The 16196-nt window shown below is 39.4% G+C and overlaps 2 protein-coding genes across 2 annotated transcripts; both read left to right on the top strand.

The window, feature by feature from the left end:
* The first annotated feature begins 7797 nt into the window (after positions 1–7797).
* Positions 7798–8751, top strand: LOC128060817 (olfactory receptor 5AP2). Its single transcript, XM_052653186.1, has one exon. The coding sequence runs from the start codon at positions 7798–7800 to the stop codon at positions 8749–8751; it is 954 nt and encodes a 317-aa protein (XP_052509146.1).
* Positions 8752–14991: 6240 nt separating this feature from the next.
* On the top strand, positions 14992–15924 carry LOC128060733 (olfactory receptor 5M10-like). Its single transcript, XM_052653112.1, has one exon. It carries the CDS (start codon positions 14992–14994, stop codon positions 15922–15924), a length of 933 nt encoding a protein of 310 aa, XP_052509072.1.
* The last annotated feature ends 272 nt before the right edge of the window (positions 15925–16196 follow it).

Raw genomic sequence — 16196 nt, 5'->3', positions numbered from 1 at the left:
CTTTTCAGTTTTATGTGGGTCTGGATTTGGCTTATTATTTCAGGTGATTCTTAAAAATCCTCCCAGTAATTAGATTCAGTGATCCACAGGGCAAATCAAATGACTTTGGTGAAGGTGATGGTGGTGGGTTTCCAGCAGGAACTCAGTCAACATAGGAGAAGATGTTAGCGTCTTAGGAATGGAAAATATTCTTCAAAAACCTTGGTGTTCTGAGGTCATTTGCCACATATTACCAAATGTTTAACCTGATTGGTGTGAATATATACCTAATTAATTAGTAAAGAATTGTTTTGAGTGCCTCTTCTTTCTAAAACAAAGCAGACAGCAGACATTAACTCTCATTGCAGATAGACACATAAACACACACAAAAAGATCCCAGGGTCTCAGGATATAACACATCATACCACCCCACTCTCCACACACAAACACATACACAGAAAGTGAAATACTTGGAGCAGAGGGTGAGGAATATAAGATTAAAGCAATGAATAATGATAATTTTTAAAAGGCCAGAATGCTAGCTGTATGCCAGAATTTTCATTTCTTCCACACATTATGTTATTTCATCCTCATCACAGCTCTATGAAGTAGGTGCCAACATTATCTCCATCTTACATCTGAAAAGAGCAAGGCTAGATACTAAATAGCTTCCGTACAATCAAGAGTCAGTAAGTAGCAGAGCTGACTCTGACTCTAGAATCTACTTCACTTTGTCATCTTCTGTGTATATGTGATTTGATGGAGGTTATAGATCTTTACTTTTTTGTGCCCACCTTTCTTTCTTTCCTGTCTTGCCTATTATTCATGGGCACGAAATTTGTTCATTGATTTCTCTGATCTTTAGAAGCACCCAGGATTTTGGCATGGAGCATAACAAGGATGAAGACACTGCTGTGTCTTTGGAAGATTTTCTTGCCTAGCCAACAAGCTTCAACTCAGAGTTAAGATTCAAGGATTCCTCTCTTGGAAGAATAGGGAAAGTGTTATCCATCGCTATGGACACGCAGGAGCATGTGTTGGTAAACTTTTTCTCTGTTTTTATGGATACCTGGTCCATTGAAGAATTCTAAGAAAGGAATAAGCAAGAATAAACCAATCTAAACCAAAATATGAACTTAGAAATAAGTAGCACCCTCGATCTAAACCTGAAAGAAGTCAGACTGAATCTACTCTATTTGGTTTATTGCTCAAGAAAGACAAGAATGTAGAGCGGTATAGTGCGTCTTTCACTGGGGTGTGGTCATTCATAATGGGCTTCCCAGGTGGTGCTAGTGGTAAAGAACCTGCCTGTCAATGCAGGTAGATGTAAGAGGCCCGGGTTCAATTCCTGGGTCTGGAAGATCCCCTAGAGGGCACGGCAGTCCACTCCAGTATTCTTTCCTAGAGAATCCCTTGCACAGAGGAGCCTGGCAGGGTGCAGCCCATGGGACCACAGAGAGTCAAACGACTGAGGTGGCTCAGCACGCGGTATGCACACATTGATAATAAGCTAAGTCTTGGTGTGATTGATAGTAATACCCCCATCAACTAAATCAATTGTTTGAACTTGATGAATTGCTGTGAGATGCAGCTTCCTTATCTGCGAAATCCCCAACTCTAGCCGTTTAAATTCTGACTTAGAGCGAGACATCTGAAAGTCAAGCCCATGGTCTATATCTCTTCTGTAAACTTTAAGACGGCATGGGCCTGAAGTCAAGGAAACCCATGCCCAAAGGGGCACTTAGTAGCGTGACACTCCACTCTGAACGGGTCGCATTTGTTTTTAGTCCCAAACACGCTGACATGGGACTAACTTGCATGGTTTTGTGCTTGTTTTTTTTTTTTTACCTTTTGGGGAGAGGTCCAATGTCTCCCCTTCTCTTACTGAGCTATGCTGAACAAATATTCAGAGAAGAATCCGAAGATGAGCAATCACCCTCCTGCCGCCCTTGAGCCATCTGCTCATCCCACTTTTGCTCTATTGGCAGAAAGTATTTAAGTTTCAGAGTCATCACTTCTCCCAGAGGAAATATGATGAAATGGTTTTTGAACTCACAGGAGACTCAAAGATTTGATGAACTACTATTCCCCATGGAATTTCACTCTCTCTCCCTTCAACTTCAATGACAAAAGAAGGAAACACAAGGGAATTGTTTTCAGCCTCTCTAGTTGTGGTAACTGAGTCAATGATGAATGTTACCTGAACTGTTTTTACAACCCCTAAACTGCCTTCATGATATGATTTTGACTGTAATTTAGAAAGTTCTGCTTACTGATGCCTGAAGTCACTTCAAAGAGGCTGAGACTTTCCATGCTATGCAGAGGGGCCGTCTTTTATTGCTGTTTCATCACTCAGCCATGTCTGACTCTGAAACCTCATAGACTATAGCAGGCCAGGCTTCCCTGTCCTTCAACATCTCCTTAGTTTGCTCTGACTCATGTCCTTTGAGTCAGTGAAGCCATCCAATCATCTCATATTTAAATTATATTTCTCTATTTAATTTGAAAGAATCTGGAATAAAAGACTGCAATTTAACAGCAACAACAAAACCCAAATTTTTGAGATTGACCTTTTTTGAGAGCCTAGTGGATAGGAAAAGGAAAAAAAAAATTAGGCTGCAGAACATTAACATTTTTTGAGCATTTGTTCATCAGAGATTCTGCAGGGTAATTTCTTTATTTGGTCAATTGAATCTTCTGATGGTACCACAAATGAGATCAGAAAAGTCATATGAGGAAAAGTCATATCTTCGTTAGTCAGCATTACCTCTGTTTTGTGATGAATAAATGGTAGTTGCTTGCTTTTTTGGACTTGACAGTCCCATGGCTCTCCATGAAAACTGCCTTACAACTTGTCGGTGGATTCTCTTTTGTGGTGCCAATCTCTCATTCTTATTTCCAAGGTGAATTCTCAGAAAACTCCACGGAGCTCTCATTGCATCCTAACTTCTGATGGTTCTCATCTCGGTAGTAGGGAGATAAAATGCTGTCTGTTTTCTAAGATGGTTATTTCTTTGGCTGCGCCAGGTCTTAGCTGCAGCATGTGGGATTTTGCTGCTTCATGTGGAATCTTTCATTGCAGTGCGTGGACTCTCGTTGTTGCACATGAGCTCAGTAGTTGAGGCCAGCTGCTTCCAGTAGCTCTGGAGAGTAGGCTTAGTTGCTCTGGGCATGTATGATCCTAGTTCCCTGACCAGGAATTGAACTCATGTCCGCTGAATTGCAAGGTGGATTCTTATCCACTGGACTTCCAGGGAAGTCCCTGTCTGGTGCCTCTTTGAATGACACTTAAACTGGGTTTAGAAATTAATTATTTTCTTATTCTGAAGTTCCTTGAGACTTTCTGCTTCACAGCTTGGGCTAACTAGGACCTGTCCCCATCCTGTCCATGGTTAATTGCTCCTGTGTTGTTCAGTGGTCTCATTCCACCACTGTGTTGTCAGCTAGGGTCCTTTCACTCCTATATCCCTTACCATTGATTTAGTGCCGTGTGATCTTTCTTCCAGCTTCCACTCACACTTCTGTATAATAATGAATTCACTATTAATTGAAGAAATGTCATTTATTTACTTATTAAGTAAACTTCATTGTTTGCCAATTATGTTTCAGAATCTGTGTTGATAGGAGCCTACTGCATTTTCCCTCTAATGAAAGGCTAAGATTTAACCAAAATAATGCAAATATTGTCTGAATTGCTAGAGATAAAGCAATGTACCTTTTAAGTCTTTGTGTCCCCTAGCATTTAGTGAAAATTACATTGATTACATTGTACTGAGAGAAATTAATTGGGGTATCTTCTCAAAGTGACATAGATTATATAAATGATCATCATATGTTGATCAATTTATTTGCGACTCTGTATCTTATATGAAAGATACATTTAGGTGATGGGAGGCTTGTAAGCATCAATCTAGACTACATACGCTGGTAACTATTTCTCATTCTAGACAGTAGGAAGGAGAGTCAGGGTGGGGGAAGACGAGTCAGGGTGTGGGAAACTCTTGCTTATCAGTCGGCTATCTATATGTATTTGATGCAACAAATCACATGCATTCATCCATTTATCTACAGATTCAGTCTATGAGGTGGGTGTCGGTATTCCTACATAGATATGAGAAAGCTGAGATATAAAGAGGTTTGATGCATTATCCAAAATCACACAATCAGTGACAGATAGCCACGACTGAAAGTCAGGTCAGTCCTTGTTCTTGCTGCCTCCTTTTACCTCCCTCAATTAGTCCATTACCGTGATTCAGGCCGCAGAATTTCCCCTAGATACCCAAAGCCCTTATACAAGCAGAGATTGAACTAACCTGCTCTTTTGTGGATATTTTTAATGTTCCCAAGGGGACCAGACCACTAACTGTTGGGATGACAATAAAAGGGTGTTTAATGGTGATTAGAGGGGCTTCCCTGGTGTTTCAGTGATTAGCAATCTGCCTGCCAGTGCAGGGGACATGGGTTCGATCCCTGGTCTGGGAAGATCCCACATGCCAGAAAGACCTTGCTGGAGCTACTAAGCTTGTGCCACAGCACCCAGCACCCTGGAGTCTGAGAGCTACAACTACTGAAGCCCACACACCGGATCCCATGTGCTACAACGAGAGACCACCATAATGAGAAGCCTGCGGGCTGCAATGAGAGAGCAGCCCCTGCTCGTGGCAATTAGTGAAGGTCTGACATAGCAATGAAGCAATGAATAAAAAAGAAAAAAATCAAAACAGTGGTTAGGAATACTTATCTGAAAATTCATTCTATTTAGCCCCAGGTATCCCAAGGGTAAAGGAGAGGAACATAAAAGAGACGTGTGAGTCCCTTAGTTGCAGAGGGGAAAAAAAAAAAAGTATATTAAAATGAGATGAAATGAGGAACACAGTTCCCAGAGCCATAAGAACAGGAAATACATCCTATTTAAAATGTCAGGATGCTTACTCCAGACTCTGGTCGAGGGACCCTCCAACTGGAAATAGCTGCAAACAGTATTACAAATATACTGCAGCAATGTATTCTACATTTTGAAATGTATTTTACATTTTAACACATTGGGATTCTTACTGTAAGGAAAAGTAAAAATAAGAAGGACTCGGTCTCTGCTGAATGTGAGTGATTCTCTCATGACAGGGAAGAAATAAGTGTTTCAGTTTTCTTGTCTCTGTAATGGTTGGTGTCTAAAGTCCTTTACAACTGTGTCTACTGCTTAACCTGGGACAATTAGAGGAAATGTTTCTAAAAAGTTTTTATGTATGTTTTCTTGCCTCCTGATTTTCTTTTTCTGGTGAATTTGGGCATTGGATAAGAACAAGCAAAGGGATCAAGTAGAAGTCAACCAATTAAGAAAGGTAAGAAAAAAAATATTAAAGCTGTGTCCCATGTAGCTTACTGATCTGAAGAAAATTCACAATCTTGTTAATTTCTCCAATTACCCACAGACCCAAGGTTCCAAGAACACTAAATAACTAAGAAATTATGTTAAATAGCTGCTCTGTCCATTTTCATCAACACAGAATTTCTCAGTCTTTTGGAGAAAGCTAAGGAGAATAAATAATATATGACTTGAATTCTTTTTTAAACACCAGAGATTTTAAGGAAATCTTACTATTATTTTCACAAACTCTTAGAAATTGAAAACCCAGATGAAGAATCTCTGGACTAGATGGTTGACTTCAAACTCTCAGCTGGGGGAAAGAGTGTATTTCACAAAAACAAGTATTTGCTAAGGAAGAGGAGAGAATGAGGCATGTAATTTGAAATGCTAGACATAAAATGAATGGGATTTTGCTAAAAGACAAATTAATGAGTGTGAGTTCTGAAAAAGGCAATTTTCAGCCACTGTATTTTCTTTTTAGGAGATATACACATTTTTTCCTAATGTAGGTAAATGGATTCTAATGTATTGATGCAGTTCTGAGAATTACAATATCAACATCTCTGTGTATTAGTGCTCACACCTATTATTGACAAGGTCCTTATAAATGACCTCGAATGTTAAGAGAAGAAGAACTGCACTGACTGGATATAAATTAGACATCCATGGGCTGTCTCTGGGACTCTGAGCAGTAGTCACCAATCTTTGGTCCCTCTCATTTCTCCTGTGCAAAAAGAGGACTATAATACTGCCTACCTCCTAGAATTTAAATTAAATGATGCAGGAAACATACTTACACAGAGCTTGTAGATCATAGGGAATGATTAACCTAATTTAGCTCCTGTTATTTTTACACCCTGTTGCCTTTCTTTATGTGCCTAACACACACACACAAGTTTCTAGAGCATTTTATTCTTTCTGCTATTTCTGATGGAAAAGTACTCTCACGGAAGCTTTCTTGTTGAAGATGAGAGGAAAAGATCCTTTCCTTCTTTTTAACACCAGCTGAAGATGCTCTTCTAAGTTCAAACAGCACGTTTAGTCCAAGGACAAGGACCTAGGCTGAATATCTGCCCAGTTAAATCAGAAGAGGGGCAGTGTAGTTTTGAGGAACAAATAATGTGGCATCAAGAGACCTATGTTCTATCCAGCATTCACCACTGATTAGCTGAGACATTCCTACACTTCACTGACCTCACCTAACAAAAGATTATCTTCTTAATGCTCATGGGCTTATTCTTGATTATCTCCCTCACTGAATTGTGGTGAGGTTTAGATAAGATAATAGGTGCAGTGATACATTGAAAGTATTGCAGTACTGTATAAAAATGCCAGGCTTTTTCTTATTGGAGTATTGAGTCCCTGTCCCAGTGGAAACTGAGCAAATCTGAGCATGACTAGACATTTCTTGTACCCTGGTGTCTGTAAGAATGGAACCAGATCCTGCCACCCTACCCCCAAGATGTGCTCAGTAGATCCTTTAACATCAATATTAGCATAAGTGCTGAGATATTTTGATCTTCTGTTTTAAGTTTTTTTAAAAAAAGATTTATGTTAATTCAGTTCAGTTGCTTCCATTCAGTTCCGTTCAGTCACTCAGTCGTGTCTGACTCCTTGTGACCCCATGAATCGCAGCATGCCAGACCACCCTGTCCATCACCAACTCCCGGAGTTCACCCAAACTCATGTGCATCGAGTCGGTGATGCCATCCAACCATCTCATCCTCTGTCGTCCCCTTCTCCTCCTGCCCGCAATCCCTCCCAGCATCAGGGTCTTTTCCAATGAGTCAACTCTTTGCATGAGGCGGCCAAAGTATTGGAGTTTCAGGCTTGGCATCAGTCCTTCCAATGAACACCCAGGACTGATTTCCTTTAGGATGGACTGGTTGGATCTCCTTGCAGTCCAAGGGACTCTCAAGAGTCTTCTCCAACACCACAGTTCAAAAGCATCAATTCTTCGGTGCTCAACTTTCTTCATAGTCGAACTCTCACAGCCATACAGTTGCTTAGTCATGTCTGATTGTTTGCGACATGGACTGCAGCACACCAGGCTTCCCTGTCCATCACCAACTCCTGGAGCTTGCTCCAACACATGCCCATTGAGTCAGTGATGCCATCCAACCATCACCTCCTCTGTCATCCACTTTTCCTCCTGCCTTCAATCTTTTCCAGCCTCAGGGTCTTTTCCAATGAGTCATTTCTTCACATCAGGTGGCCAAAGTATTGGCATTTCAGCTTCACCATGAGTCTTTTCTGTCCATGGAAAGTTCTAGGCAAAAATACGAGAGTGGGTTACCATTTCTTTCTCCAGGGGATCTTCCCCACCCAAGGATCGAACCTGAAGCTCCTGTATTGGCAAGCTCGTTTACCATACAGCCAGCAGGGAAGCCCAACTGTTGTGCATTCATCTGACCAAACAGGATGTTCTATGTTTTCTCTTATTGCAGCTCAAATGGTCAGATATATGAAAGAGATGCCAACCAGGAATCAAACAGAAGTGACAGAATTTATTCTCTTAGGACTCTCAGACAATTCAGAGCTACAGGTCGTCCTCTTTGGATTATTTCTGGTGATCTATATGGCAACCATGGTGGGTAATTTGGGCATGATTGTGTTAATTAAGATGGACCCTTGTCTCCACACCCCCATGTACTTTTTTCTCAGCAGTCTCTCCTTTGTTGATGCCTCTTACTCTTCTTCTGTCACTCCTAAGATGCTGGTGAACCTAGTGGCTGAGAGGAAGGCCATTTCTTTTAATGGGTGTGCTGCCCAGTTCTATTTCTTTGGCTCCTTCCTGGGGACTGAGTGCTTCTTGTTAGCTATGATGGCATATGACCGCTACGTAGCCATTTGGAACCCTTTGCTGTATCCAGGTCTCATGTCTGGGAGAATTTGCTTCTTGCTAGCAGCTACCTCGTTCCTCGCAGGTTTTGGAAATGCAGCCATACACACAGGAATGACTTTCAAGTTGTCCTTTTGTGGCTCCAATAAGATCAATCATTTCTACTGTGATACACCACCCCTGCTCAAACTCTCTTGCTCTGATACCCGCATCAACGGCATCGTGATCATGGCTTTCTCCAGCGTTACTGTCATCAGCTGTGTTATGATTGTCCTCACTTCCTACCTATGCATCCTCATTGCCGTCTTGAGGATGCCCTCCTTGGAGGGCAGGCACAGAGCCTTCGCCACCTGTGCCTCTCACCTCATGGCCGTCACCATATTCTTTGGGACGATTCTCTTCATGTACTTGCGTCCTATGACTAGCTACTCAATGGAGCAGGACAAGATTGTCTCTGTCTTTTATACCGTAGTGATCCCTATGCTAAATCCCCTCATCTACAGTTTGAAAAATAAGGATGTGAAAGGGGCCTTAAAGAAGATCTTACAGCAACAGATACTGTGAAGCCATGTTACATATCACCCTACTATGTGGAATAAGAATGTTTTCATGTTAATTGTATTGTCTAATTGCTTGAACTATTTTTATGTGTTAAAGTATATTGTTTAAAATGAGATGTATTCTTAATTTCCTAGTGTCCTAAATGTGTATTTATTAGCCTATAGTATGAATCAATGCAGTGAAGGAAGGCAGTGTCTGGTAAAAACAAAAATCAAAATGCTTGGAATTAGCTGACCTAGATTTAAATCTCAATTTCCATATTGAGCCCTTTCACTCTTAATTATATATATATATATATATATATATACACATATGTAAATATATGACTTTGATTGGATCTTGGAAAATAGAGTCTGAGACAGATATTTGTATTTAGGAAATTTATTGGAGAGTGTTCCCAGGAACAATACTGATAAAGAAGTAAGGGAAATAAGATTGGGTAGAAGAAACTAAGTTGTGATGAAATTGCAACAGAATATTCAGCCAGTTCCACGTGGAGATCTGGAGTTGAAATTATCCTTCTCAGAGATGTTTCAAATTTGAACAGGTATTTATACCTCCATAATAACCTGCTTTAGATATGGGTCACCCACTGGAAGCGGTCTAATTTTCAGAATGACAGTGCCTTTCAGCAGGGATATTCCAAGAGTAGAGCTCAGCTATGAGGTGTGAGCTGTCAATGCCCTAGGAAGCTGGGGAAGTAAATACTTCAATACTGAAAGTCCAATCTGGGTAGTATATCACAGCATCTATTATAAATAGTAAACTCTTCCATTCACATGGATGTCAAGAGTACCAAATACTATAGAAGAAAGTCTTAGCTGTTTAATAATAAGGGTGCCATAGCAATAATGGGGTATAGTTTAGTGACTTTGTGAATTAACTGAGATATTTTGGAGCATAGTAATCTCAAAGTCAAAGTGTTCTTTTTATCTGCAGCCCAGCCAAAGTTTCACATAATTTTCAATAAACATTTATCAAACACAATTATCTATTTATTGCTCATTGTAGTGGGGTTGGGGCTGTCAATGTTGGAACAACAGGAAAAAAACTTTTTCATGAGGTGATATGTCGAATAAGGACTAAGTAATGATTTGGAATCAGCTAAATGTCTGTTTCCTATGTCTTTCCATCCCACTCTCCTCTACAGACCAGAAAGTGGAATACCAGTGTTCCAAATGAGACCACTTCATCCCCAAAAGGTTTGTTAGAGACCACAAAGGAGGAGGTAACTCATCCTATCCCCCTGGAACAGCCCTCCTAACTCCTGTTAATTCCACTTTTAATTATTAACCAACGTTTCTCTCAAAGACATTAGTGGAAAAATGTATTCAGCAGGTAATGCATGCTGAAGATATTCCATGTGAGAAAACAAAATTCTTGATTTCATTAAACCTGTTTTGGAGTGAAGAAGACTTTATTGTCAACAGCAAAGTGTGTATGCATGTGTGCACAGGCATTTGTTCCTGTTTGTGTGGGATGCATGTGTGTGACATGGATAAGAGTTGTGCTCTAGAGAAATTAAAGTGAGAGAAAAGGGTTGTATGGGAGTAGAGCAACCTGTGAAAATAACAGTTGAGCAAGTCCTACGTAGGAATAACATTGCATGAATATCTGTGGTGAATACAAAGGCCCTGAGGTGAGATCCTTCTTGGTTTGTTAAAAGAATAGTAAGGGAACAAGTGTACGTGGAACAGAGTGAGCAAATAAAAAGAGAGAAAAAAACTGCAATCAGGAAGGTGTTTGGGGAGTGATTAATCAATTGGAGTAGGTTATGGTAACTCATTCCAGTATTCTTGCCTATTAAAATAGATATGAGTATGGATTATATTTTCAGTGGAATTGTGAAAATTTGAGGGAAGACCTAATAAATTTTATATCATTTAATTTAATTCAGTGTTATTCACAATGGAGTCTTAGGACCATAAAAGAGATTTTGTACTTCAAATGCCTAACTTATTCACAAAGGTATAAGTGACTCCCTGGGGAGAAAACAGTTCAATTATCTCAGCGAAAAATAAGTGGATGTTTTAATTTGGGGTTAGTATATTTCAGGCTTTCATTTTTTTAGTGTTTTGCAAAGATGATGAAATCTCAAGAGCATCATCACAATCTTAATAATCTGACCCTCAGCTTCAAATTCAGAAGTAGCATCTTATACTCTTTGTTGAATTAATTAACCATATCTTAAATCTGTCACAGCTGAGCTCCTCATGCCACTTCCATTTTCATCAAAGCTAGAAATTTCACGCTGCAGGGAAAAAAAATTGTATTCTTCCAAAAACTGATAAATAAAACTAAACTTATAAACACCACTACTTCCAGTTAGTATGTCTTAAGGACAGCAGGTAAGATGTTTTAATTTATCTCTAAGTGGTTAGATTTGGAAAGCTTCAAAGAGGATTCAAAAAGCATTCAAGAAATTAAGACAAAAACCTCTCAGTGCTCTGTGACAACCAGGAGGGACAGGGTTGACAGGGAGAGAGGCTCAGCATGGAGGGGACGCATGTGTGCCTATGGCCGATTCATACTGATGTAGGAAAAAAAATCATAATATTGTAAAGTACTTATCCTCCAATTAAGATAAATAAATAAATAATTTAAAAACACTGTACCTCTAAATTGCAATATGTCTGAAACACTGAATTTATGGTGAGCAACTAAACTAACAATATTTTTTTAGAAGAAAGGGGTTTAGGATAACTAATAAGAGATGAGGATTTTATAGAATATTCAACCCATGCATACACATACAAACACACATGTACACATGCATCTCTCTGTGTATATCTGTGTGTTTTTGTGTGTGTACGAAGCTGTTGCTGCTAAGTCGCTTCAGTCACGTTCAACTCTGTGCGGCTCCATAGGCGGCAGCCTACCAGGCTCCCCCGTCCCTGGGATTCTCCAGGCAAGAACACTGGAGTCGGTTGCCATTTCCTCCTCCAATGCATGAAAGTGAAAAGTGAAAGTGAAGTCGCTCAGTGGTGTCCGACTCTTCGCGACCCCATGGACTGCAGCCTACCAGGCTCTTCCATCCATGGGATTTTCCAGGCAAGAGCACTGGAGTGGGGTGCCATTGCCTTCTCATGTATGAAGCAGGGAAATTTCATTAATTTTGTGCAGAAAGAGTGCCAAAGTACTTGGCATATTTAATACACTGTGTAGTACGTTAAATAAAATCATTTTATGCTCTTATACGCACACTTTGAGAAACTACTACAATTGTCAGCCTTTATCTATCTATCTATACATAAACATATGTAAATACACACATATAAGATCATATATGTCATATAGAATATAATTCCATTTATAGCATATATATATAGATAATGTGTATATATATGTATATGTATAAAGTGGGGATCTACAAAATGGCTGTGAATTTTTTAAGTGTGTATTTTACAGGGTGGAATTAAACTGATTTTAGAGAAAGAACGGTCAGTTAAAGGTTTTCACCTAGTAACCTAGGTGAAAGATGATGTTGGCTTGAGCCTTAACAGTAGAAATAAAGATGGAAGGAGGTAGTTGTTTTGTTGATTGAGATATTTTGAAAATAGAGATAACATAATTATCTGATAGACTAGTTACATAGTGTGTGAGAAAGCAAAGAGATCAATTTCTTCAATATTTATTTGCTTGTATTTATTTTTTATTTGAACACGTGGAAGTAGAGAGTTGTCACTGACTTGAGACAGAGAATGTTATGTTTGGGAAAATTAAAGGAAGACATGAGCAAATTAGCGCTGAGTCAGGTTGAGCCAGTATTTGATATTAATGTGAAAATGTGAGTAAGTGATTGCATTATAAGTCTGGGATTTGGGAAAGAGGTCAGGGCTGAAATAATTTCAGGAGCTGTAAATATATAGATAGTATTTATAGTCATGAGACTGAATAAGATCATGAAGGTAGAGTGTAAATAGAAAAAAGAAAAATAGAAGATCACGAAATAATGAGTTCTGAGCTACTCCAATCTTAACAGTCAGAGAAACGAGGAATAAACAAAGAAGGCTGAGAAGGAGCAACCCACATGGTGGCAGGAAAACTCAGAATGTCATGTCCTGGAAGACAAGAGATGATAGCTTTTCAAGTGGTAGTCAGCAATTAACTCTGCCAAATATTTCTTATAGATCAGGAAGATGAAGACTGAGAACTGGCCACTGAATCTGGCAGCATAAAGGACCCTGACAACCTCGGCAAGAACAGTTTCTGTGGAGTGATGGGGGGAAAGCTTGATTAGAGTGGGCTTAAGAGAAAACAGGGAAAAAACTGAACTGAATTCAGGAAGTATTATATATCCAAGTATGTCTTGGATATATATATATATACATATATATATGGAGAAGGCGATGGCACCCCACTCCAGTACTCTTGCCTGGAAACTCCCATGGAGGGAGGAGCCTGTTGGGCTGCAGTCCACGGGGTCGCGAAGAGTCGGACCCGACTGAACGACTTCACTTTCACTTTTCACTTTCATGCGTTGAAGGAAACGGAAACCCACTCGTGTTCTTGCCTGGAGAATCCCAGGGACCGGGGAGCCTGGTGGGCTGCCGTCTATAGGGTCGCACAGAGTCGGACACGACTGAAGCAACTTAGTAGTAGTAGTATATATACTTTTATACACAAAAATTGCAAAACTCATCCAACCACATTTTTGTCCTTTCATAGTATTAAAAGTGATGGTGAACTTCTTTATTTTTGCCAAAGATCTCAGCCACATAGTATAAAGCAGGGTACAAAGATGTTGCATAGAGATTTTGGTCTTGAAGGAAAATTAAAGATCTCAAAGCATGAAATTAAGGTTATGCCCTTGAGGGAACAAAATCTATCTTAATTGGATTATGAAAATTAAAAAAAAAATAGGGAATATTCCTAACAAACACTATAAATCTTCCCACCTTGTTTTAGAAAATATAGTAAGTCAGTTTTACAGGTAAGTCATTTTCTACATTTGTTCACTAAAAATATGTTTTTTATTTTGTGTGAAAATTAATATTCTCATTGATATTGAAAAAATTATTTTCATCATTTATACTTGTTTTTTTCTATTCAAATATTAACATTTCATAGCATCTCTGAAAAATCAAGTATTATATACAGGCCCTTCTGATGTATATGTGAAAACTAAATTTAAAAAGCCTTAAGGTGAAATTCTTGAGGCATAATGTTTCCAGTCATATCTTACTTTCACAAAAAAAACAGAAATATAATTCTAGCTGGGAGCTAAGTCCACATTTAAATATTATCCTAATGTGCTTCCTAAACAAATATATTCAGAGGTGTGTCAGTTTTAAAAACTAATACAACATTGTAAAGTAATTAACCTCCAATTAAAATAAATAAATTTATATAAAAAAGAAAACAAATAAAAAGTAATGGAAACAAATTCCTCTTCAGATATTTGAATTCTTTATTTACCGTTCAAATTCTGCCTTCTCAGATTTTCTTTGAATGGCCATCTAAAAGCACTCCGCCTTTAATTTTCTTCATGGTGTTTTCTTCTAAGTGACATCCTGCTGTAAACATTTGCCTATGTGCTCAATATCTATTACCTCTCTTACAATATATGGTTCACCAGGATAGGTAATTTGCTCACTCATGTAACCCCAGAAGCTAGAACAGAAAAAATAATGCCTCCGTAAATAACGAGTGGGTGAATTTAAAAAGCAGAAAGAACAATTCTTCATTCTGTACCTTCTTAGTCATATGTCAAGAGATGCATCTACTAATTAAATGTCTTCTGAATTAATTTAAGCTAGACAAATATGGGTTTCAGGAGAAAATGCTGGGCTGAACATGTCTCCTAATGTGTGTTGAAAACAATAGTGTATCAGAGGTGTAGGGACCATAGGAACTGCATCCTTCATTTGTCCATTTGAATGATACCACGGACCTGCTGCTTTCCAGACCTGGTTTTCATTCTTTTCGCTTTCTTTTTCACAGAATTTGAAAAAAAAAATATGGAGTTTTCCAAGAAAACAGATTTAATTATATACGTGTATACACGATTTACAAATAAGGAGAAAGAGAATGTGTGAGTTTCCAGTATATATATAGAAAAATATATCGCAAAGAGATAAGGTGCAAATATTTACATAGACGCTCTGATGCATTGGTTGAGAAGAGTAATTTCCTTATAGAGACATAGATCAAAAGTAAATGACGAAAGAGTGGATTAAATGCACCATCAGGATCAGATAGAATTTTTCACTTTACCACTTTCAGTTTTTAAGGGATGAGACTATGTCTCCCCCTAACCGCACTGCAGTGACTGAGTTCATTCTCCTGGGACTCACAGATGACCCAGTGCTGCAGAAGGCCCTGTTTGGGGTGTTCCTGGTGATCTACCTAATCACACTGGCAGGGAATCTGGGCATGATCGTGCTGATCAGGACCAATCCCCACCTGCAGACCCCCATGTACTTCTTCCTCAGCCACCTCTCCTTTGTAGACCTTTGCTATTCCTCCAATGTGACTCCAAATATGCTGCACAGTTTCCTCTCAGACCAGAAGACCATCTCCTACGTGGGATGCTTCACACAGTGTCTCGTCTTCATCGCCCTGGTGATCACGGAGTTTTATCTCCTTGCTTCAATGGCCTTGGACCGCTACGTAGCCATCTGCAGCCCTCTACTGTACAGCACCAGGATGTCCAAGGACGTTTGCATCTTTCTAGTCACAGTCCCTTATACTTGTGGATTCTTCAATGGTCTCTCTCAGGCGCTGCTGACTTTCCGCTTGTCCTTTTGTGACTCCCGGGAAATCAACCATTTCTACTGTGCGGATCCTCCTCTAATAATGCTGGCCTGCTCTGACACCTATGTCAAAAAGATGGCGATGTTTGTGGTTGCTGGTTTCACGCTGTCAAGCTCCTTGTTCATCATTCTCCTGTCTTATGCTTTCATCGTTGCCTCTATATTGGCGATCCGTTCTGTGGAAGGCAGGCACAAGGCCTTTTCTACCTGTGGTTCCCACCTGACAATAGTTACGCTATTTTATGGAACCCTGTTCTGTATGTACTTGAGGCCTCCAACTGAGAAGTCTGTAAAGGAGTCCAAAATATTTGCAGTCTTTTATAGTTTTTTGAGTCCGATGTTGAACCCACTGATCTACAGTATGAGGAACAAGGATGTGATTCAAGCCATGCAGCAAATGATAAAGAGAAACCTTTCATAAAATTGCACTTGAAGCATCTGTTCATTTGATGTGACTAAGTGTCCATAACAGCCTTGTGTTTTATTTTTATTTTATTTTAAATTTTTATTTTTACTTTATTTTACTTTACAATACTGTTTTGGTTTTGCCATATATTGACATGAATCCACCACGGGTGTACATGAGTTCCCAAACATGAACCCCCCCCTCCCACCTCCCACCCCATATCATCTCTCTGGATCATCCCCGTGCACCAGCCTTGTGTTTTAGAGATTAGAAATGAGTAACACAGA

This window comes from Budorcas taxicolor, chromosome 15 (genome assembly GCF_023091745.1).
Source record: "Budorcas taxicolor isolate Tak-1 chromosome 15, Takin1.1, whole genome shotgun sequence".
In the NCBI taxonomy this organism is placed as follows: domain Eukaryota; kingdom Metazoa; phylum Chordata; class Mammalia; order Artiodactyla; family Bovidae; genus Budorcas; species Budorcas taxicolor.
This window is presented reverse-complemented; position numbering and strand designations above follow the sequence as displayed.